Below are 24,891 nucleotides of genomic sequence, written 5' to 3' on the forward strand. Positions count from 1 at the left end.
CGCGCCCTGCTCCCGCGGTTCGGCGGCCGCCGCTGCCTGGGAGGGGGGAAGGGCGAGGGAGACCCGGGGCTTCGCGAGGGGAGCCTCGGCCCAGGACCCGAGGCGGCCGCTCTCCCCGCCCTTTCTCAAAAGCCGCGCAGCCGGGAGGGACCATCCATGGCGAAAGAAGCCGAAGAGCGGGAGCTGAAGGTTCCCGAGGAGATGTTCAAAGATGTCAAGTTCTTCGCCGTGGGAGACATAGGCGCCGAGGTGCGTTGCTCGGACGGGCTCCCCTCACGCGCGCCTCAAATGCCCCCTCCTCCCCGTAAGACGACGCGGGCCACGCGCTGACAGCGGCTCGCGCCGGTTTTTTGAGCGCGCGGCCTCTCGGGAAGGGAGGGGGGATTTGGGGCGCGCGTTCGAACCCCCCCTCCCCCCCCGTGCGCCTTGGCGGCCGTTAACGCCTCCCAACGGCCGCCTCCTTTCCTCCCCCACCTTCTTACAGTATTTCTGTTGCCGGTGTCTCGGCGTCCCGCGCGCCTTCCGGAGCCGGGCAGGCCCTACGGCGGCCTCTGTTGCCTAGCTGGCTGGCTGGCTGGGGAGGCGACAGAGGAGGCTGCACGTCTCTTTTCCTCCCCTCACGGCTTCCCCGGAGTGGGGGACCTGCCCTGCGTCCCCTCCCTCCCTCCTGGCGCAAACTCGCGCTCTCCTCTTTTTCGGCCTGAGTTGGGGACGCGGCCAGGACTAGGCCCCGTCCTCGGTTTTCTCCGCCCGCTCTCCTCCTCCTCTTCACCTGGCAGGCGTCCCCTCCTTTCCCCAAGGAGCTCAGTTTTATAAATCCGAGGGAAAGCGGAAGGAGGGCCAGTTCGAGTAAATGGCACCTAACCGTGTAGGGAAGCTTTTCCCGACGGTAGTCCGGCTGCAGGGGAGAGAGAGGCGCGGGTTCCTGCGTGTAAACAAACTTACCCCTGAATTAAAAAAAAAAGGGTTCGCAGGGAGAGGGCTAGGCTGTATCCTTTCCCCTGAGGTGGTGGTTTTCTGCATCCAAGGCTGTGTGTGGGGAACATTAAATATCAGCCTGGAGTGGTACAGACAACAGGAAAGCTTTTCTTCTTAATTAGCTGGCCCTGACTGCATCAGAGTGTTCACAGCTGTCTTGAGGCAAGGCACAAGACCCATTAACAATATCCTCCTGGTTATTGACATCTCTTGCCATTTTGTCCCTTGATCCTATCTCTCTCCAACCTTGTAGGCAAAATAATTCATCTTTATCTTCACTCTCATAGTTTTGGTAGCTTTTCTTAAATTCATACACGCCCGTATCAGTTTCTGGATCCTGGACAAGGTTCTCATCCTTTATTTTCAATACCCTCTGTGTCTTGCTTCTTGTGTCTTGCTTTTAGTGTCTTGTTTCATTCTCTCCTGTGCTGACATCATCACTGCTTGTGAGTTTTGTTCATCCAGCTCCATCCCAGCCATCCAGAAGTCCCTTGCACCTTCAAATAACTGCCCTTCTGACTGAAAATGTCTCTCAGAACACCTTAGTTACACTGCCTCTCTTCCTTCAAACCTATTCTTAAAACACATTTTCTGCAAAATCTTTAGCTCGGCTACCAAGCCTACATACCCTGTTCCAACTAATCTTAAGTACATGCAACTGAAATAAACATCCTTCCTCTGTGCACCCTGGCCTCCATTTCTGTCACCTTTCTCTGGTGTAAACCTCTATATATGTATCATCCTATATGATAAAGATGTGAGCAAATGCATTATACTTAGATTTTCACACTGCTACTGGAAATCTTGCATACCCAATCCACAATCAGTGGTAAGCCTGCAACAACAGCATCAAAAAAATGAAATGGAATAGCAAACAAAAGTGAATTTAGAATTCAGATTCCTTTCATGCAAGAATTCTGATTTGGAAAATGCAATGAAAAGAAACATTTGCATCACCTTGCATTTCACTTCCCACTGCAATAGCCTGTAATGTGCCTATTTGTGCCCGCTTGTATTGCCACAGTAAGAGCTGGACATGATAGGAGACCAGGGTGAGTAGCTCAGAGTCCCATGGTTGTGTGTTGCAATTTAGCTGTGCACAAGGAGTGCTTATCTGGGGAAAGATCTGGCTTTAATGTAAACAAGCCTCTAGGGAAAAACACTTGGCTTTAATAGTGTCTAACATCTGCATTTTCCTGAAAGTGAAAACCAAAAGCCCTCTTGTTTTGTAGGTTATTCAGCTTTTGAAAGATGGCAAGGCGAAGGAGGTTTCTTACAATGCTCTGGCATCACACATCATTTCAGAAGATGGAGACAATCCAGAAGTTGGTGAATCTCGTGAAGTCTTTGATCTTCCAGTAGTAAAAGTGAGTACCTACAACATTAGAATTGATAGTTTTAACTACAGTAAACCTAATTTTAGTGCAGGACCTTCAGGGTTATTCATATCTTAGAATCAGCACTTGAGTGCAAAAAAAGTGTACTATATGTCGGAAACCCTGTATCCAGAACCTGAAATGTGAATGTTGCGATCCATTTTACTGTAAGTGTGCTTATGATGAGAGTACTATATATTAATTCAGCACACTCCATCTCACCCTCAAAATGGAATAATGCTAGCAAGATTGCTGTCAACAATTATCTGGCTGGCAAGGGAAAGATATTGCTTTATATATAAAAGAACATAAAAATATACATTACCATGAACTTGTAAAAGTTTGCATGATTCTTATGCAGTGCTTGGGAATGCTAATAACAAGGGAGTGGTCACAGCTCAGTGATAGATCACATAATTTGCATACAGAATGTTCCAGGTTCTCTTCCTCTCCAGTTAGGAATGGGGAAGCCTTCTCTCTGAAACACAGCCACTGCCATTGTAGTGTAATATAGACAATACAGAATAGAGTGAACCAATGTTGACTTAGTGACCTTGTTTCCACAACGTGATAAGCCAAACTATGTCTTACAGAGAGTGGCTCGCAGCTGCTGTGCTCCTCCCTGATATTTTTTTACTTCTGCACTGTGCTGTGTTAGGCCAAGGTTTGGTTTAGTAGTACATTGTCCAAACCTGGGCTTGTAATAAACCTGTCTCCTCAATAACCATAAGCCGGCTTTGAAGACATGCTAAACCATACCTTGACTTAGTTCAGCACACAAGTAAAAAGTACTGGGGAAGAGCGAAGTGACGGTGAGCACCTCTCCAGCCTGCACGGTCTCAGTAAGCTTAGTTTGGCTTCCTATGCTGTGTGAAACCAGGGCGCTATAAGGCAAGTTCCTGTGTTCCTGTCAATACATGTTAAATAGCTGATTGGTTAATTTAAATTTGGTACATATTTGTTAAATAGATATTTATGGGATGTAATGTGCATTGTCTATTGGCAACTCACTACATGCATTATTTTCACCTGTTTTTAGCCTTCTTGGGTGACTTTGTCGGTTCGATGTGGAGTTCTTCTGCCGTATCCTTTTTGGTTAAAATGTTAACATGTGTTATGCTTATTTAAAACTTAATACCAGCAGAATATTGGCTAGCACAGCAGCTGTTCTAGAGGATTAATTCTTTCTTTATATGACTGAGGCAGTGTTAGTGGATGGTTGCCTTGACTGGATGGATGGGAGGTTGCCTGCTCTTGATAGGGTTACACTCTCTCTCTGAAGAAGTGGGTACACAGTTTACAGGTACCATTGCTGTCACTTGAGGCTCAGGTGGCCTCAGTGGTGTGGAGTGCCTTCCATCAGCTCTCGCTGGTGCTCCAGCTATGCCTCTTTCTGGACAGCAATAGCTTAACCTCTGTCATCTATGCTCTGGTAACCTTTAGGTTAGATTACTGCAACACATAATACGTTGGGCTGCCTCTGAAGACGGTTTGGAAACTTCAACAGGTGCAGAATTCTGCGGCCAAGTTGCTCACCAGCGCAAGATGGTTTGAGCATATCATACCAATCCTGGTCCAACTGCACTGACTGCCGGTTAGTTTCTGGGCCCAGTTAAAAGTCCTGGTTTTAACCTATTAAGCCTTGTGGCTTAGGACTGCAATACCTTAAGGACCATCTCTCCCCATATGAACTGCCTCAGACACTGCAATCACCACCTGAGGCCCTTTTTCATGTGCGTCCTCTGTGAGAGGTCTGGAGCGCAACAACATGAGAACGGACTGTTACAAGTATGTACCTGGACTCACATGTGCACAGGCAGCACTTAGGTATGTTCAGTTACAGTGTAGTAGGTTAGAAAGTTAGAGGCAAAGGCTATAAACATGTACCAGGGAGTAAAGTATTAGGGAACTCAGGAGGACAAACCTCCAGATAAACATGCATAGGATTAAACTATTAAGTGATATGTTTGGACCACCCATTTATTTTTGTGGTTGATGTGTGACTCTAACCTGAATTGGTGAGACCCAAGTTGAAGATTAGGAAACAACCTATTATTATTACCTGTATTATTATTATTATTAGAATTTATATACTGCCCTATACCTGGAGGTCTCAGGGCAGTTCACAGAATAAAATACTTTTAGAAGTATTCATAAGATTTTTCTTAGCTATTTGAGAAGCTTTTGGTAAACTTGCACCAGTTATTCACTTTACATCTCATTTATATTATATCCTTGACTTAATTTTGTCAGAGTAAATGGTTTCTCCCCAGAATCCTGTCAGATCTTTTTTGGAGTTGCTGCTTGTCTGTCTCAGGTAAGATGTTTATCCAGATAGTTGTATGTTTATGCTGATAGCCAAATGATGTGTCAGAAAGTGCTTTTCCCTAAATATCTAGTGGTAATTTTTTTTACCTTTTCTGATAGGTTTCCGCTGAAGACCGAAGTACACTGTGGGCTTTGATTACGTTTTATGGTGGAGATTGCCGGCTGAGCCTCAATAAAAAATGCACTCATTTGATTGTGCCTGAGCCAAAAGGGGTAAGAGTTTTATTATGTGGACATGTTTTCCCATTTTAATGTTACTTTGACTTTCTGAGATATAGAATCAGCATGATTTATACAAAAAAAGCTTCCCTTGTCAACCTTTTACATTTTTTTGGAGGGATCCGTTCAATATGTAGCTGGGAGTGATTTATAAGCTTTTCATTTCAGAAAGCTTTTGATGAAATCAAAGAAAATTGGCATTCATGTTCATGAAGTACTGGTTCATTTGTGTTTTGGTAAAAGATTAAAATATAGAATGGAGAGTAGCAGTAAATTGCTAATTAATTTTCACAGTGGAAGGAAGTTAGACTGGGATCGCCTATTTATTTTTTATTTTGTGAAAAATAACCCAGTATTTAATTTTATAAATGATCTGCGGTTACAGTGGGATAGCCAATTTGCACTAAATATTCAGAAAGGTAAAATGGTGAGCAAATTATAAAGATCTTGCATCAGGCAGCAAATTATTTTGAGTAGTACAGTTAAATATGGATGTAGAACCAAGACAGCTTTAGTTTTTTGCTTATATCACATGAACCTCAGTTTATTCCAGCCTTGTAAACCAGCCTGCAAAAGTTACTACCTTGTAATAGAAATCAGTAGCCATGTTTTTGCTGGGATCAGAAGTCGGTGTACCCCTTGCATAGCAGCCTGTTCTGCTGGGTACAGGGAAGGAACACTCACCAGTCCACTCACCTCTATGTGCTTATGTGCACGAAATTCCTTGCTGTGAATGGCTGCCATGCTAGTGCTTAAATAAAGGGTTGATTTATTCCTGCTATTTAAGTCTCCAAGTTGCATTTATTTGGCTGGAAAGCCCTTCAGTGTTCTCAAGTACTGTATCAATACTTTTTTCAGCCTGTATTACACAAGAATTGCTGTGGTAGTTAAAACTTCCCCGCGTCAGGACTGCCTGGTCACTAAAGTACCTAAAAATAGGATGTTGACACCATTATAACTTTTTTCGTATTTAGAAATTTAAAATGCTTATCTCTTTTTGCCAATTTTTCTCTTTGCCTTTTTCTTTCTTTCTCTCCCTTGTTGCCCAGCAGGCTGCAAGAAAAGGAAGAGATCACTCTTGTCAGAGGTCAGATTGATAGGTTTCAGAGGGTTTTTGAAATTGGTCTGAGGGCTGCAGGTTGTCCACTCACATTTTAGAGGACTGAGTAACTAAGTTTTTAAGGAGTTTATAATCTTAGAAGGAGTTTATAATTTTATTTATTATTAGTAACCAGGAATGTAACTTGTTGAGCTGATGTAAACCAATATAATTAAAACAAGTGTTTACAAAACTAACACTATCTAAAAGCTAAATTGACTCATAATTGGAATGTTTTTGTTCTTCTCAGGAGAAATATGAATGCGCCTGTAAAAGAGAAAACATTAAAATTGTGACACCTGACTGGGTTTTGGATTCTGTATCTGATAAAACTAAAAAAGATGAGGCTTCCTATCATCCACGATTAATTATATATGAGGAAGAGGAAGAAGAGGAGGAAAATGAAGATCAGGATTCTCAAAATGAAGCCAGCACAGATGAAAAGTTGTCAAGTCCAGCATCTTCTCGAGAAGGCTCACCTTTGGGTGATCGAGCTTTTTCACCTAAATCTATTGATGCTGATAAAACGAAAGGAGAACTGATGTTTGATGATTCATCAGATTCGTCTCCTGAAAAGCATGAAAGAAATTTGAACTGGACACCTGCTGAAGTTCCACAGACTACAGCAAAGCGCAGATTGCCTTCAGGCAAGGATTCTGGATTGATAAATTTGTGTGCCAATGTCCCACCTGTCCCAGGCAATATTTTGTCCTCTGAGATGCGAAGTAATATAATGGCTTCAGTACAAAGTCCTCAAAGTTCTGGACGTCCCGAAATGATGGCTGCATGGAGTCCTGCAGTACGGACATTAAGAAATATTACCAATAATGCTGATATTCAGCAGGTTAATAGACCATCAAATGTTGCGCATGTAAGTATCTTAAAGTACAAGTTAAAAAAAATGTTTGGAAGTGAATAGTTTTTATGACTTGGATACTATAAAATACAAAGAGAATTGTTGTAAGGATTACAACTAGATAACACATGTCAAGTGGAAAGCACTATACAAATGCTATGTTGCACTCACACAATTACAGAAGTTTTAGTACATTGATTACAGTGGTAACTTGGTTTACAAACTTAATCCGTTCCAGAAGTCCATTCTTAAACCAAAGCGTTCTTAAATCAAGGTGTGCTTTCCCATAGCAGCAGGGGACTCAGTTTACAAATGGAACACACTCAACAGGAAGCGGAACACGTTTTGCTTCCAAGGCAAAGTTCACAAACCAAAACACCTATCTCCAGGTTTGCAGCGTTCTTAATCCAAGTTGTTCATAAACTCAGCTGCTCTTAAACCAAGGTATCACTGTATATGAGTTTAAATTTTCTCTCCAGTAATTTTTGAATCCTTTAGTGTAGTTGGGCCTAGTCTTTTCATATTTTATCCTATGCTTGTATGTGTGCAGAGCCACTTACTTGCCCTTTTACTTTACCAAGGCCTGCAACATGCAGAAGTCTTCTAAATTGAAAAGAAATAGATGATAGAAAATGTGAAAACATGTTCTTAATTGTGCAAGTTAACAACTCAGACACAGTGCTGTGGAAATGCAGAGCAAATATGTAATTCATGCAATTTGAATGTATTCTTTAGATCAGTGAAGATATTCCCCATGGTAACTTAGCATTCCATGATTACTATTTGAAAGGTTTCCTTCAGGGTTTTTTCCTTTAAAAATTTGTATTTCTTTACATTTTGGTGCCTGCCTTAGCCTTCTGATACATCTCTTAGGTGTGGATAGTATCATTTGGCTGCATAAGTACCAGTGCTCATCTTGACTTCAGAAATAGAAGGAACTACTTGAAGAGGAAAATTATCACAGAGAATTTTTACTATATATTTATTTTTAATTATGCTAGCCTTTCTCTTAATGTGTGAAGTGTAGAAGCATAATGCTGTGTTGCATGTTTTATATCACACTTCCTATGACATTTACCTACCTCTGTGCTATCTGTATATTGGGACCTCTTGAAAATTCTCCCATTTACAAATGAATATAAACATGCTTTCTGTTAATTTGCATTCAAAATAACTGTTTTGTGGAATAACTAAATGCTTTCCTCTATTAATTAGACTTCTAATGAAGTACAGTTTTAGTTGAATACATCAGAAAGTTTTCAGGTTTGATTTATGCTTTTTTGTTTTCAGTGAAATGTTTTGAAGGAAAGTTTACATGCATCCTTTTGTTTTCTAGATCTTGCAATCACTTTCTGCTCCTACAAAAACTTTGGAGCAGCAAGTAAACCATAGCCAGCAGGGACATTCAAATGCTGTGTTGCTTAGCCAAGTTAAATTGACTCCAGAGACACACTTACTACACCAGCAGCAGCATCCACCTCAGCAGTCACAGCAGCAGCAGCAACAACAGCAACAACAGCAGCAGCAGCAGCAGCAGCAACAACAACAGCAGCACCTCCCTCTCTTGCATCTTCCATCCCAACAAATTGTGCAGTTGCAGCAACAGCAGCAGCCACAGCAGCCTCAGATTACTCAACAGTCTTTCTCTCAGCAGCCTCATCAGTTTGTGCAACAGCAAGTTCATCAACACCAATTCTCACAGCAGCAGTTACAGTTTTCTACACAACAGATACATTCTCAGCAGCAAGTACATCGTCCTCAGCAACAGTTGCAATTTCAGCAGCAGCATGCCTTGCAACAGCAGCTGCATCAGCTACAGCAACAGCAGCTACAGCAACAGCAGCTGCAACTACAGCAGCAAAACCTTCAACAACAGTTACAGCAGCAGCAACTACAGCAGCAACATTTGCAACGAATGCAGCAGCAGCAGCAGCAACAACAACAAATGCAAAATCAAGCATCTCAACTCTTGACCCAGACTTCTCAGACATTACAGCATCAGGTTCCAGTTCAGCCATCGCAGCATCCTCAGCAGCAACAGTTGCAGCAGCAGCAGCTCTTTGGGCATGATCCATCCATAGAAAGTTAGTAATTTTATTCTTGTGTATGTTAGCTGAGGCTGTTAATTACACTTATATAAATAGCAGAACACTCCCCCCCCTTTCTGACCCAGTGGGTCTACAATGTGTCTTACAAATCTAATTAAAAGGTTCATGTTAAAACTGTAAGAGTGACGATATAAAACATCAGACAAGCAGTAAAAGAGCAGCTGAGATCAGAGCAAGCAATTCCCCAAACAAAATACCAGTGGTGATCTGATTACAAACCATTTTTGTTGACAGCTTGAAAACCAAGAGTAGAGTAAGGGAGAACAAACCACATCTGGAAGTGAGTTTCTCAACATGGTGCCATGGCAAAAAAATAGTTTCAGCTACAAACTTTCATGTAGGAAGATTCTTCCAGTTCAAACTTTTTCCAATACTTTTTTGTATTTGATCATTTACATGTGTTATGGGGCCATTGTCAGTCCTCCATTTCAGTGGACATGCTGAAGTATAGAGCTTGTTGGAATGAACTCATGACCTATTTTTATTAGACCCACCAGTGCTCTCATTGTTTACAGTCTACTAAGCATTTTTCACAATGCATCCAAATACTAGTGAAGGGCAGTCTCTGCGCGGTGCTTCTTCACTTTTGTATGTACGGTAATGGGCAGAGGGAATAACCCATGCACAGTCCCTGATGTGATGTGTGCATAATGCAACTCCAGTTCACAGAACTGTTTCTGCATCTGCAGAACACCCTTTAAATTCAGCCACTTGCTTTCCAACACCAATCTAAAGTTTGCTGGGAAGTGGAGGACCTTGCAGGTGTGCTTATGTTCTGTGAGCTACAGCAAGTTTCACTCTTTGAAGAGATGAGTATAGCAGTAAATGAAGACCTTTTTTACTATTAATGGTAGCCCATTAAATAAGAGAAAATATGCTAGAGTATTTTGTATTAATTTAATTTTTATTACTCTTCTAGTTCCAGAAGACTATTTTCTGTTGGGTTGTGTCTTTGCAATTGCTGATTATCCTGAGCAGATGTCTGATAAACAATTACTGGCAACATGGAAAAGGGTAATTATTTGTTCTTTTTGTGAATATTGTGAATATTTTTCAGTTTTTTTGCATTAGTTTTTCAGTTTCTTAAACAAAAATAGGTATATTTAAAAACCAACAAATTGTTTTCTTTTTGACTTAATAGATTATTATATATATTCCACATCCATAATATGTATGTTACCAACAAAGCACACAAAACTTCATCTTCTTTGTTCTCCTTTGAACTGATTTTTACTGTTACCTCCTTCAAACATAATTTCTGCCTTTCTTTGTTATCTGTTTATCAGAGGTCCATCTGCCAAAATTTCCCATTACTCTAAAGTAACAAGCTTACCAGTTAGGTTTTGTGCAAAATACAGTGATAAGAGCCTGTATTACCTTCACAGGTTTTAAACTATGGCACATATGTAACATGGCAAAAAAATTCAGTGAGTGTTGTTTGATTAACAAACCTTTTAAGTGTGTCTAGTTTTTATTTTTCTAGATAATCCAAGCAAATGGCGGTACAGTAGATCCCACATTCACAAACCGGTGTACACATCTTCTCTGTGAAAGTCAGCTTAGTAATATGTATGCTCAGGTAAGACCAAATGGCACAAATGTACTTACCTATGTTTGTAAGAGCTGTTTATTTCCTTACATTGAATGATATAATAGTTCAGGAACAATTTATTACAAAGGTGAAAGTATCTATAGATACGTAATTTATGTTCTCCCAGTCTTTTGCTGCTAGTAACCTCAAGGCAACTTAAAACTGTAAAATACAATTTTAAGCATATAGTTTCAAACAGCAATAACATAAGATTCTCTGTGCAGTCATGGCCTGTAGCTAGGTCTTCTCCCTCCTCCTGAGTAGACCGTTCCTCCTAGGTATTCCCCTGCTGTTAGAGCTGTTTGGCAGCCAAACGAGTACTCATGCTATGACTTGGGGCTTCCCATCTGCTCTGTCACCACCTTTGTTCTGAGGCCCAGGAGGCAATTGTGAAGAATTGGGGATGAGGTTAGAGGGCACTCTGTGTGTGTGTGTGTGTGTGTGTGTGTGTGTGTGTGGAGAGAGGGGGGCGGGGCTTGAATAGGAAAGAGACAGAATACAAGAAATAAATATATATTGTATCTTTTGGTTGTTGTTCTGTAGATTGTGGTAGTTGTATGCCCCCTACAGTTGAGAGTGACTAACCTAAGGATTGGTGGGCCTGTATCAGAGATGGCACTCACTGCAGTCTGAGGACTTTGGTTCATCTGTATCCCATACCAACCTCATTTTTGTTTGAAAGTGGGTGGCTAAAAGCTTTATAAACCTAAAGCAGCAACATATATATATATTTAAAATATTTTCATACATACCTACTAAAATTTATATGTACAGTGACAATGTTTTGCATTTGTGTTGCAGGCGTTGAGAGAAAGGAAGAGATGTATCACAGCACACTGGTTGAACTCTGTGCTAAAAAAGAAGAAAATGGTACCACCTCACCGAGCTCTTCATTTTCCTGTAGCATTTCCACCAGGAGGGAAACCATGCTCACAGCATGTAAGAAATTAACTCTAGCATTTTGCTTGGAAGGTGCTGTTGCTATTATTTCTTTTACTGCAAGCAGCTTTTTATGTCGGAAGATATAAAAATGAGCAAATATTTAACGTCCAGTCTCTGAGAATATTTTACAACTCTAATTGGAATTAATAAAATTACATGATTGAATTCAGGATTTTTTTGTACTGCACCTAAATATCTTTATGTAAATGGGATATATTTCCTTGCTGTGCAATTTAAGTTATCTTTAAATCTCAGGTGTGGAACTGGTTTGTTTGTTTGTTACTCCTTTTTATGTGAGGATTACTGCATTATGAAGGGTTTTCTGTTCGATGGTAAATTTGGTTATCACATTGAGAGTTAGGCAAATGGTTCAATTTTTGGAAATGATATCATAAAGCAAGAATGGAGAACAGGGGCCCCTCTAACATTCCTGACCTTTGGCCATACTGACCATGACTGAGATTTGGAAGTTCAACAATATCTGGAGGGGTATAGATTATGAACCCCTGTCATAAAGTGACTGCCTGAAGATTTTACCACTTCATATTCGAATGTTTGGTTTGGACCTTTTCTGTCAAGGGTTGCTTACACCTTGAATCTTCCTACATCAATTAATAATTCCACGTAATGAATCTTGGAATCTTTTGGGGCTAAAAGGCAGTACGAAAAGATTTAGATAAATAGAAAAAACGTCTGGCTGCAGTTATGTGTCCACATTTTGAGAATGAGAAGAGTTACTGTTTCATAGCATACTTCAAATTAACTGAAGACTTGGGAAGAAAAGGTTACTCATAATATGTACTTAAAGAATAGGACACTTTTGGTAGGCATTGAAAGATGGACAAGGAGACACATACTACAAATGACCAAGAGAGATTTACAACTTTTTCTGATAGCATTTATTTGAAATTTCTGTTTACTCATATTTCTGATGGGTGAATCATCTTCTGTTCCAGATAATCTCAGTGACAGGTTTTGTTGATAGTGACAGAGATGATCTCAAGCTGATGGCCTACCTCTCAGGTGCAAAGTACACAGGCTATCTTTGTCGCAGCAACACAGTTCTCATCTGTAAAGAGTAAGTGGCTTATATTTATTTTGATTTTTTTATTAACCATGATATATCATCATCAACCTTTATTATGGTCCAGAGACACAGCAAATCGTTACAAAGCAATACCCAATTCATACAGCCTACATCCAGGTTAAACAAGCATTTCGTTCAGAATATAGAGATCATTGGTTCTTGCAACCACCAACAAAAACTTGGCCACTGCTAATGTTCTAGCATTTGTCCTGTCTTCCAATAGGAACCCGGCATAGTGAGCCTCTGATTTTCCCGGGAAAAGTACCAGCAAGGGTAATATCAGTTCAGCCCTGACTTGCTCATATTTTGCACAGTGCAACAAAATATGTTTTATGGAATTGATATCTTGAGCACACGAGCAAAGTCTGTCCTGGTAGGGAACTCCTCTCAACCTGCCATCCAACACTGCAGAAGGAAAGACATTTAGTCTGGCTTTGGTGAAAAGTCTTCGATAATTTGGTACTGTCAGGTTTTTAATGTAAGATGTTAACTTAAAGACATGCCCATATTGTACTCCTACTGCCAGCGGACTACAGACTGCGTGTGATCGAGATTGCAAGTCACCATGATATATAAATAATATTGTTACAATTTGTGAAAATATTAGTGAGTATAAAATTATAAAATAAACAGAGAAGTTATTACATTCTAAAAAAATTATCCCAATTGGTATCTTTTGTTTTAAACACAATATATATATACATGACATGAAATAACACATGAAATAAAGGGTAGTATATACTTTCATTTATGCAATTGTTTTATACAAGTTTTTATTGTAAATGGCTTTGGGATGCCTCATGGGAAGCGATTCATAAATGAAAATAAATAAGATGTTTGGTATCATTTGTGTCTCTTTTCCCTCCGTAACAAGGCCAACTGGTTTAAAGTATGAGAAAGCCAAAGAGTGGAGGATACCATGTGTGAATGCGCAATGGCTCTGTGATATATTACTTGGAAATTTTGAAGCACTGCGGCAAATACAGCACAATCGATACACAGTATTCAATCTTCAAGAACCACTTGCTCCTAATCAACATCTGGTTTTAAACCTTCTTGGTAAGAGGAGTTGCCAGACATACAGCATAGCAAATGTTAGTTTTCTGCAGTAAAGAAATATATGAATAAATATATATGTTGCTCAGACTTACGAACTTTGCATGGCTTGGGACATGTCAGTATGGCTGTTGCTTGGGTTTCTGATTTACTGTTCTAACTAAGAAAGGTTTACTCAGAAGGAAGCCCCATAGGAAATGACATTCATTCCCTTTAAAGACTTTTAGGATTGCCCTGCTAGAATGTTTGTGCAAAACTGGAAGCAACACATGAAATAAAGGGTAGTACATATTTACTTTCCTAATGTGAACTGCTCCACTTTTGGGGTATGTTCCATGCATACTGTCAGACTATGTGTGTGTAATTAGCATGAAAAGACTGTATGCACTGAACTAGTGTGGTGGAGTGTGCAGAAAATATATGTCCTCATGTCAAAACTTGTTCTTTCCTGTTCACTGTTCCCAGATGCTTGGAGAGTTCCACTAAAAGTATCGTCAGAACTTCTAATGGTATGTGGATTTGCTAATAATTTATTTACTTTAATTGCTATTTCAGTGGGGACATCATAAATCTGTTTGGACAAAGGAATATAAATGCTTAAAAGATTCATTTGTTTAAGATACACTTATGCTGTCCTTTGTTTAAAATTGATTCCAGGGCAGTTTACATAATATAAGAATAAAGAATCCAATTTTAAAAATATGATTTGCTATTTAAATGATCTTTGAACGTGTTTGGATTTTTGCAGAGGCATATTAGCAATACAAGTTTGACAAGAGTGACAAGTGAAAATGGAAGTGAAAACTTCAGAAGTTCTTATGGCTGCATCAGGGTGGTGGGAGTACATACATTTGGGGCTGTGGCTTTTCTCATGCTAAACCAGGGGTCTGCAACCCGCGGCTCCGGAGCAGCATGTGGCTCTTTTACACCTTTGCCGCGGCTCCGGGGTGGAAACTAGCGAGGGGAGGAGGCGCATTTTTTTTCCTTCGGAAACGGGTCCAAGTGGCTCTTTTTGTCTTAAAGGTTGCAGACCCCTGTGCTAAACTATAGTTTAGCATGACACTGACACCAGGCCATGTCTTGAACAACCTTCAGTTTTGATACTGCTTTCTGTTGACAATTTCTAATATAATTATTTGATGACTGATGAATAATAATTATTTACTATTTCACAGCAAAATCTTTTAGCCATAGTAACTAAAATAAAAACAATTTTAGCACACTTAACGCCTCAGCATAGGAGCCTAGATGCAGTTTAAAACCTTTTGGAGAAAGGTTAATTAGTTTGTGTATGTGCATACTACACAACCTAGTATGCTTCATCAGTCATCAAATAATTATATTGTGTGTGTGCACGCTTATATATTTCTATATTATTTGTTGTAGGGTGTGAGATTACCACTAAAACCAAAGCAAAATGAATCGGTAATTCAACCGTCAAGCAAGCGGCCAAGGTAAGAGAGTGGCCATTCTCCAACGTGTCACATTCTTAGTCTATTAAATAAAGTTATCAAAACTACTGCTAAAACCTCTGGAAATCTCTCTGTCTGGAGTGGCAAACTGCAATCCTAGGGGACGACTGCAGCATTTTGGGCCCCTCTGTCTCAGGACTCTCTCAGCACTTCTCAAACTTGGGTTCCCAGCTGTTGTTGAATTACAACAGCTGAGGACCGAAATTTGAGAAATACTGACTAGTCTATAGGAGTGCCTGGCGTGCTCTGGTCCATGGGATCACGAAGAGTCGGACATGACTAAACGACTAAACAACAACAGGCTATATTGCCTTCCTAGTTCTCAACCTTGCTTTGCACCTTCCTTGTGTTCTTTTGCCTGGGTGGAATGCGCTCTTGAACTATGATGAGGTCTCTTGCTTCCATTGATGGAAGATTGAGAAATTTGTACTGTGTGTGTGTAGAAAACTTTGGGCTGGACCTTTGTGTGTACTTTGCAAAGGTAAGAGTTGCACCTGCTGCTCCACCCACTTTTGCCTCTGGCCCATTCAACACTAGCATGTTGATCTCTGAAGGTCCCCTATGAGGGCCCTTTCATGGCCTGAAAAACGTTCCCCAGCCCTGCTCTATATTATCATTCCGCTGATGATTATTTAGAAAGACACTTGTCCTTTGGAAAGTGAACAGTTTGGAGGGAGGAGGGAGGGTGCAAACTAAGTCAAAGTATGTAAGAAAACATTAACCTTGAAATAATGCCATACGTAGGCGCTTCAGAAATGAAATATTCTACAAAAGATGGCTGCACCAGCTAAATCCAAACAAAAGTTGCATATGGTGTGTTTCTACACACTTCATGGACCTTCTCTACATTTAGATATTAATCATGAAAACAGTATATCAAAATTGTGTTGAATTTTAAATCCAAAAATACCGTGTTTTGTATTAACAGTATTTTGTATTTGTAGAATTGAAGACTTGCCAACTCCTAATAAAAACGTGACATCAGAATTGACACCAGTAGTGCTCTTCACGGGATTTGAGCCTTCCCAGGTGCATCAGTACATCAAGGTGACTTTCCTCTTAACAGAACAAACACTTTTGTAACATTTTTCTCTACTGAAAGCCCTGTAAAATAATCTAAAATGTTTGTCTTGTGATTCTATACCTCTGGTGGCCCATTCATGCAAGCAGGTTACCAGTTGCTGCAACAAAACATACATGTATGAAAGCTCTTTTAGATCTACTATATAGTCTTTTACAGAAACCTAAATCATCATAAGAGCCTGCGGGATCAGACCAAAGGCCTATCTCGGGGGTTGCTAATGAGGGGTACATGTGTCTGTAGAGACCTCTTCTGGCACCCACAGGGTTTCCTCCCCTCACCCCCTCATGCTGAAGTTAGGCTTGAAAGTAGTGTTCTGTTGTAACTCATAAAACAGGTTGCGGTGTGTGTTTAGTCTTGGTGTTTGTATGGTGCCCATGGCAATTTATTTACTTTGCAAATCTATCAAGAGGCCCCCAAAATTTGACAATTGTTTGGCCTATCTGGTTCAGTATTCTGTTCTTTGGTCTAATTTAACAGACCTCTTCTTTGACTTCTGGTTGCTAGACTATATGGTATATCTAGGGGTAAAGGTAAAGGGACCCCTGACCATTAGGTCCAGTCGTGGCCAACTCTGGGGTTGCAGCGCTCATCTCGCTTTATTGGCCAAGGGAGCTGGCATACAGCTTCCGGGTCATGTGGCCAGCATGACTAAGCCGCTTCTGGTGAACCAGAGCAGCGCACGGAAATGCCGTTTACCTTCCCGCCAGAGCGGTACCTATTGATCTACTTGCACTTTGACGTGCTTTCAAACTGCTAGGTTGGCAGGAGCAGGGACTGAGCAACAGGAGCTCACTCCATCACGGGGATTCAAACCGCCGACCTTCTGATCAGCAAGTCCTAGGCTCTGTGGTTGAACCCACAGCGCCACCTGCGTCTCTGTTATCTAGGGGTAGTTTCACACAATTATGTTTGTTGCAGTGCCTGCTAATGTAAAAGCATAAAAGACATCAGAGGTGTGGCATCACAGACATAGGTTTTATCACCTTACAGCAGCCTTTCTCAATCTTAGGTCCCCATATGTTCCTGAACTACAGCTCCCACCATCCCTGACCAGTGCCCATGCTGGCTAGGTATGATGGGAGTTGTAGTCCGACAACACACAAGGTTGAGAAAGGCTGCCTTACATTGTTTTTCAGTGGAGCTGGTACATGTGCTTGGTTACTGGTTATCAAATGTACGGTAATTATGTGTATGCTTGTGTGAACTAGGCTTAGTTTATCTTGCTTTTAGTTTGACTGAACTATTATCATGTGGCTGGAGGCTATAACCTTTTTTTTTTAAATACAATTTTCAGAAACTCTACATTCTTGGAGGTGAAGTAGCAGAATCTGCCCAGAAATGCACTCACTTAATAGCGAGTAAAGTGACACGTACTGTAAAATTCCTTACAGCTATTTCTGTTGTAAAGCATATAGTAACCCCAGAATGGTTGGAAGAGTGTTTCAAGGGCCAGAAGTTTATAGGTAAGTAATTCTTAAAGTTTGTCAGTATAAGTGTTATAAAGAGTATCTCCTTTAAAACACAAAAATGAAGCACGTGCAAAATAGTGCCCTTCTTGCTGTTAAGCAGGGGGACAACACTGAAGCAATAAAAAAAATGTTGAAATAGAAGTTTCCCCTGTGACCAGGGGAGTGAGTCAGATAAGAGGGTTAATGCCCCCCTAGTTCTGTATTTTACTTGTAGGTACAGTTTACAAAGCAGTGCTTAATGTTTTACAAATTATTATTATTATTATTATTATTATTATTATTATTATTATTATTATTACTATTGTTCATTTATTATGCCACCCATCTGACTGGGTTGCCTCAGCCACTCTGGGCGGCTCCCAACATCTACCTTTATGGCTATGCATGTAGAACTTTAACATCTCTAGTGCCATTTTTAATGAGTGATTTCTTTTTCTAAATTTTCAGTGGTTTTAAAAGTAGTTCCTCTTCACTCAGCAATTTTCAAGTGCTAAATTTGTAAACAAATATAAAATTAAAGCAAGTACTTAACTCCAGCTTCTTATATTGAGTTGTGCTGCTTAATTTAAGGGTCCCAAGCAATTCTTAAAATTAAGCTATTGATTTTTAAAAGAAGACAATCGCTAGCTGCCCCATTGGCATCTTCCTTATTGATGGAACTTACAGTGGGGCAACTGAATCTAAATGCTCAAACTAAAGTAGTAGTATCTGATATGATAGTCTATAAATTCATAAATAATTATTTTTTTCTGATAACAAATTATTTTCTCAGCAGTAGATGCTTGCATCTTTTTGTGTTATGAATAGTTACAGTTATATTTTTCCTCCATTTTAGAAGAGCAAAACTACATACTCAGGGATGCAGAAGCTGAAGTTCTTTTCTGTTTCAGCTTAGAAGAATCTCTAAAGAAAGCACAGGAGACACCGCTCTTCAAGGTACACCAGTTTTTAAAAAGCACTAAATCCAGATTATTTGAACCAAGTGTTTAAATATGAGTGTTACCATCATGTATGCTAGCCTAGAAAAAAAGTATTTCCAACCACTTGTAGCTTTTATTTTGAAATATAAGTAGTTCAGTATAACGAAATGTTGTAGACTGGATTCCACTGAGGCATCACACCAACCGCTTGGTTGTAGCTTCCAAACATAATCATAATTTAGAATCATTGAAGGCGAAGGCAATGTGGGAGAGGGAGAGCTGCGCAGCACCCCTTCAGCGAAGCAGGAGAAGAAATGGAAGGGGCTCCATTTCTCCTGCCACTTCGCTGAAAGGGCGCAGCACAGAGAGGGGGAGATTTTTTTTTTCTTGTTCTCCCCCTCTAAAACAAGTTGCGTCTTATGGTCGGGTGTGTCCTATAGAGTGATACTTAATCTTTGATACCGGCAACTATCCACTTCTCTTTTTTTCCTTTTAGTTTTCTCAAATCTCCAAAACCTTTGGTTTTATTCCTGCTTCTCAGTCCTTTTCAAGACCGCTATTTCTTGATACTTAGTTGTTGGTTATTTTTCTCTAGTTCAGAATCTTGACAGTTCTTTTAGATTTTTTTCTATTTTCCTATGTACAAGTGATTATCAAGCCTCTTCTATTCAGCTCATAAATCCATAATTTTGTAATTATGGTCTAAAGCTCGGTTCTTTGTTACCCATTGAAACATCATTTTGAGAATGGCAACTAAGGTTTGACATTCATAATTTAAAAGTAATATTTCAAATTATGAAATTGCCAAGTCATCCTTTCATGCATTAACTCTTTAACAAATAATGGAGAGTATTTATGCCTGACCATTTTAATGCTTTTCCATCTATAATTTTAAAACATTCCATTTAATGAATGACTGTCCTTGTAAAACAGAAATAATCTGTCAGCCATGTCGTTTTATACTGCAGTTTGTGTAGGGAACCCAGAGACAGGCTGATTCTCTTCCTTTGTTAAAAATTATAACTGCAAGATCCACTGAAACTTGGTTATTATTCTGTTTATTGATGCCTCTCTTTATGTTACTGATAAGATAGCTGAGTACTTTCTATTTTAACCAAACATTAGGAAGCAGATGGTAAAGTAAGAACTTGCTGTAGGTTCCTCTGTAAAGATAGTCTTATTTTGCTTGTATCAAACTGCATTTATTTATTTATTCATAATTCAAAATTGCTTTTAATTATTGTAACATTCTTGTCTCCCCACCCACCCACCTCTACTTCTAAGCCTTCTACTTGAGTACAGTATATAAAAACTATGGGGTGGGGCTGCCTTGAGATCTTGTAGAAATAGCAAGTCAGAACCTTCTTCCTCCCTTGTAGAAGAAATTAGCAAGGTATCCATGGCGAACATCAGCTTAAGGGGAAAAATGATAACATTAGAGAAGAGGCAGGACAAGGTGAGAAGTTAATATACCACAATATGGAATGCTAATTGACAGGAAGTGGACAGACCACACTGGTACCTTGCTCTGTGACATAGTGGTCAATGTCATAAATGCAGACATACAAATGTGTTTTGTGTTTCATAAATGTTTTGATTTTAGGGAAAGTACTTCTATATTACACCTGGAATTTGCCCTAGCCTTTCCACTATGAAATCTATTGTGGAATGTGCAGGAGGAAAGGTATTGAACAAACAACCTTCTTTCCGTAAGCTCATGGAACACAAGCAAAACAAAGTGAGTGTGATCTTGATTGATTTTCTAACAACTTTCTGTTTGGAAAATGTGTCCATTTGAGCTGACTCAATTTCACTATTTTTAATACAGAGCTTATCAGAGATTATTCTGATTTCTTGCGAAAATGATCTTCACTTATGTCGAGAATATTTTGCCAGAGGCATAGGTATGTGTTCTTTTTACTTGTAACAATGTTTAACAATGCAACATGGCACCAGCACTTTCAGGAAAGAAATGTATCCTAGTCTAATAGTTTGGTTATATAATTGAAATATATATCAAATCCTGGATGTGTGGGCTTGTGGGAGATTTTATACATAGAATGGGCTTTTGCATAGTATTAGAAGAAAACACCTTTTGCTAGGGGTGTATCAGGTTCAGATAAATCCCAATGCAAAATGTTGGAGGTGAAACAGGATCTGTCAAACAGAATCAGCATAAATCAAAATGAAGACCCCTGAAAGTTTCATTCCATTGTGATTCATTATTTGAATCGGTGCTGTTAAATCGAGTGCTCTGTACAGTGGTACCCCGGGTTACAAATGCTTCGGGTTACGTGTTTCAGCTTGCAGACTGTGGGAAACCCAGAAGTACCGGAAACGGATACTTCCAGGTTTCGCCGCATGCGCAGAAGCGTCAAATTGTGTCACGCGCAGACGCAGCGCTACAGGTTACGAATGCTGAGGGTTGCGGATGTGCCTCCGTCACGGATTATGTCCGCAACCCGAGGTTCCACTGTAATGGAGAATCTAAAAAGGGAGCTATATTTCCCCCCTTTTCACTTGCAGGTGAATTTTGCAGGGGAAAAAACTTACCAGAGTGTATTAAGACTGTGAACTTCAAGAAGATCCATTCAGGCTTCTTTGTGCACAGGACTCTTTTAGAAGCAGGCGCGCCAAGTGGTGGAGCCTGAGGGGTCTTCAGCCCCACCCCCAATATTTCAAGGGGGGGCTAGGCTCCCCCAAAATCCTGTGGCCCACTCTGCCTCCTCCCTGCCGATATCGCACTGGGGGGAGAAGGCTGAGAGCAGAGCCCAGCAATGCGTTCCCCATTCTCCACCCGGCACACAAGTGCCAGCATCGTGACGGCGGGACACCTGTGTGTCCCAACCTGGTGAGTGAGCACTTGTGCGCTAGGTGGGGGTGGGATGCGTCACATGATGCGCCCCGCAATGTGGGGGGGGGGAAGTCAGCGCTCATAGAAGCAGGCAACCCCAGTAGTCTAATTGCTTAGACCTTGCCTTTATATAAAGAAAAGTTCTGCTTATTTATTTGAATGTCCCTCCACCTGAATGAAGTGTACTAGGAAATAATCAAAGGGATTGAAATCCAGACCTCTCTGTCAGAATAAAAGATACCCTTTTCACCTGCAAGCTCCCCAGTGAGCTTTAGTTTCACTTCTGAGAAAATAAAAGCTGTGTCTGTGTGACATAACAGTTAACTTAATGGAATGACTAGGACCACAGTGCTACTTGGAAGGCTGGCAACTTGCTGATCCACCTCAGCATGCCTTGTTAACAACACAGTCCAACTCAATAATATGAAAGACAACCTTGAATCACCTCAAATCACATTGTTATTTAGGCTGCACACAGAGCCAATGTACACCTGTGGTGTATTTATAGCTTTACATTGAAGATGTCAAACTTGGCACTAGCCCAGCTTATGAGTGGCCGCTTCCATGACTTGTCCAGCTCACCAGCTGCAAATGTGCCACAGTCTGACACAGCTTGCACAGGTCTGTTCCTGGCATCCAACTGCCAAGTATCCCTTATGCACACTGCCTCTTGATCAGAATGTCAGTCTCCCTGAACATTAATGTTTTAAGGACACACACAGTTCCAGCTTCATAGTTACCTTGAATAAGTGCTGCCTCCGTCTTTCGTACTTTCAACTGGCAACTCCTCAATCCAAGTCCTTTTAGTCAAAACATAAACGTTAAAAGATCAGTAGTTGCAATTAATTTAACATGGATGTCTTGATTAAGTTTTATGTTTCTCTCCCCCCCGGTATTTGCAGATGTTCACAATGCAGAGTTTGTTTTGACTGGCGTTCTTACTCAGACACTGGATTATGAATCATATCCTTTATATGCTATATAAAATATGATTGTGTTTTCTGTATTCTAGCCTCCCTTAAAGGGAACAGCTGGCAAAGTTCACTTAATTTATTAGCCAGATATAGTGTTTCTAACTAATGAATGAATGTAGATAATTGGAATTCAGGTAAGCTGGTATCACCTTTTACCACGGCATGTTTTATTCCCTCTTTGCTCTCACAGGCTCGTTGAAGTACAGGTTAATAGTTTTCACCTGTGTTTGCAAAAATACTTACTGGTTTTTACAGGAAGTTAGATTGTTTGCTAGGATTCCCTGAAATTAAGGGCACATGCTTTAATCTTTTGTTGTGACTGTCTCTTTAATAATGTCTTAATGATTTATTCTAAAATATGCTGTCTCTTAAAAAAAAGGAATTAGCATTTGAATTAAGTGTTGAAACACATATTCTTATCAAAGTATAGCCTGAAAAAATACACATCACAGTGTTTTGTTGTTGAGTGCATATTTACCTTAGAAAGTTGTAAAAACATGTTGATGCATTAGTCTTAAGAAACAGATTCTCTCCTTATGTTATCCTTTTCTTGTACAAAAAAACCAATTATGGCATTCTGCACATTTCAGCATAGCTTTTTCCTTAACCCAAGTGTACATATAAATTCACTTGACTGGAAGTAAAAATGCCTTATTGCTGTAGACTCCTTGAATCCTTCCTTCCAGCTTTTTCAGCCTGTGGATCAGTTGGCACTTCTGGAGTTCTTGTCCCCTTCCTCCCTTGTTTTGCTGAAGGCCAATGAGCAGTTTGAGGCAGGAGAGCAAACGTTAATTGCATCTGTTTAAGATGTGCAGCATTTTATTATTAAAACATAATTAACTATGTTCTTTGTATTATACTAGAGAGAGGTTACTTTTTATATCACAAATTAGTTTTCCTAATTTTTTTTAGTTGTCACAACTGTTGGTACTTAACCACACAAAATTGGAATGTAAAGAGAAAGGGCTTGTGGTATGTAAATTATGGAAATAAAGTATTTTGTATTTTATTTTATTAAGCTCTGTTTCTTTTATATTACTAATATCCTGGTTTTTGTATAAATATACTTTTAAATGATGTTTCTTTAAGATTTCGTAGTGGCTCCTTTCCTCTTCTTTTAAATATTGTGCAATTATGGCACTATGGTAAGAGTAAATTACTCTAAATCATTCTTTCAAATGCTGTAAGATAATCTTCCCTTTATTTTACAAGGTATGTTTTAATATTAAAAACCAAGTATTTTAAGCAGAATTTATTGATAATGTTTTGTGTATTTCTACTGAAGTTAGGTTGAACTCATTCATATCTGCTGTTATAATTTTTCTTGAAATAATTTTTAATGAAATAAATATGCAAAAAATGAATTCACAGAACTAAACTCACTCAAGGTGAATTACATTTGCAAAATTATATTGTACATAATGGAACTAATTATAAATTGAGTATATGTTATTTAAAAACTAGTATCAAACTACTGTTTCAGCAAGAACAATGTCTGGTAAGGTGCAGCCAGTTCCCAAAGATTCTTTTAAAAAGTACAATTCCTTCCATGGATTATCTATGGATCCAATAACAAATCTCCATTCAGTGATTTTGAGGATTTCAATAATTTGGGTTTGGCAGTTACTACAGAATTCTTTAATTTATATAAGTTGAAATAATTAGCATTGGTCTCACCTGACAGCATGCCATGTTTTGTGCATTTGTGTTTCTGAAAATGAAGGGCCATATATGACAAAAAAAGAACACATGATTCATGTGGAGCAGCTGCAGGTATAAATTCTGATGGTTTAATGTTTTTTAACATGGTAGGTGAGACACTGAACACTACTGGCAGACTTGCAATGCACTTTGAAGACACTGCACTAAATGTTAGTAGAAGTTAGTTGATCTTTGCTCACATACTACATTTTTGCAAGGTAAAGAAAATACATACTTTAGCCAACATCTCTTTGTTCGTAACTGCCTTTTAAAGAAACCTCTTCACTGCTGAAACTTGGCAACTAGATCAGCGTACCTTTTTTAGACATCATTGGCACCATAACTTTTGAAGGTGTTTGTACTTGTGTGCTCACACTGGAAAATAGCACAGCCAGAACAGAAAGTACAGCAGGTCCACCATCAAGGCATTGGAAATGATCAAGGCATAGGAAAAGCATATGGAAATACCTGCTGTCCTTAAAATGAACATGCTTTCCATGTGGCTTTCAGTGATGGTTGCCTCTTCTGCAGCATCTGTGTGTCATATATCTTGCCTGTAAAACATTTGCCACATTTATGTTCTGTATAATTGCTACACTGAATATTTTATGTATGTTTATTCTTATAAAAGAGTTTTGGAACACGGCATAAAACCATGTCATTTTTCAGATTCAAAAAGCATGTGAACCTGTTCAGTGCTAAACATCTGGTAGGAACCCACCTTTCTCACTCGGTTTAAGAAATAGTAAAACGATCACTGTAAAATGGTCATCAGGT

The 24,891-nt window shown here is 39.7% G+C and overlaps 1 protein-coding gene and 1 long non-coding RNA gene across 2 annotated transcripts; one reads left to right on the plus strand and one right to left on the minus strand.

The window, feature by feature from the left end:
• On the plus strand, positions 1–24,767 carry PAXIP1 (PAX interacting protein 1). Its single transcript, XM_083579332.1, has 21 exons — positions 1–249; positions 2,211–2,345; positions 3,394–3,437; positions 4,608–4,671; positions 4,782–4,895; positions 6,251–6,871; positions 8,193–8,940; positions 9,884–9,978; positions 10,448–10,543; positions 11,357–11,494; positions 12,454–12,575; positions 13,459–13,643; positions 14,106–14,149; positions 15,027–15,094; positions 16,057–16,159; positions 17,491–17,659; positions 18,501–18,601; positions 20,189–20,323; positions 20,414–20,489; positions 22,342–22,401; positions 23,031–24,767. The coding sequence occupies exons 1-21, from the start codon at positions 157–159 to the stop codon at positions 23,045–23,047; spliced, it is 3,228 nt and encodes a 1,075-aa protein (XP_083435458.1). The 5' UTR covers positions 1–156; the 3' UTR covers positions 23,048–24,767.
• LOC310746273 lies at positions 12,380–24,671 on the minus strand. Its single transcript, XR_014540562.1, has 3 exons — positions 24,583–24,671; positions 22,180–22,239; positions 12,380–12,566 (listed from the first exon to the last, which is right to left on the minus strand). It is a non-coding gene; the product is annotated as an uncharacterized lncRNA (long non-coding RNA).
• Positions 24,768–24,891: the final 124 nt, after the last annotated feature.

The sequence above is a fragment of the Podarcis filfolensis genome, assembly GCF_964270895.1.
Source record: "Podarcis filfolensis genome assembly, chromosome: 12".
NCBI classification, from domain to species: Eukaryota; Metazoa; Chordata; class Lepidosauria; order Squamata; family Lacertidae; genus Podarcis; species Podarcis filfolensis.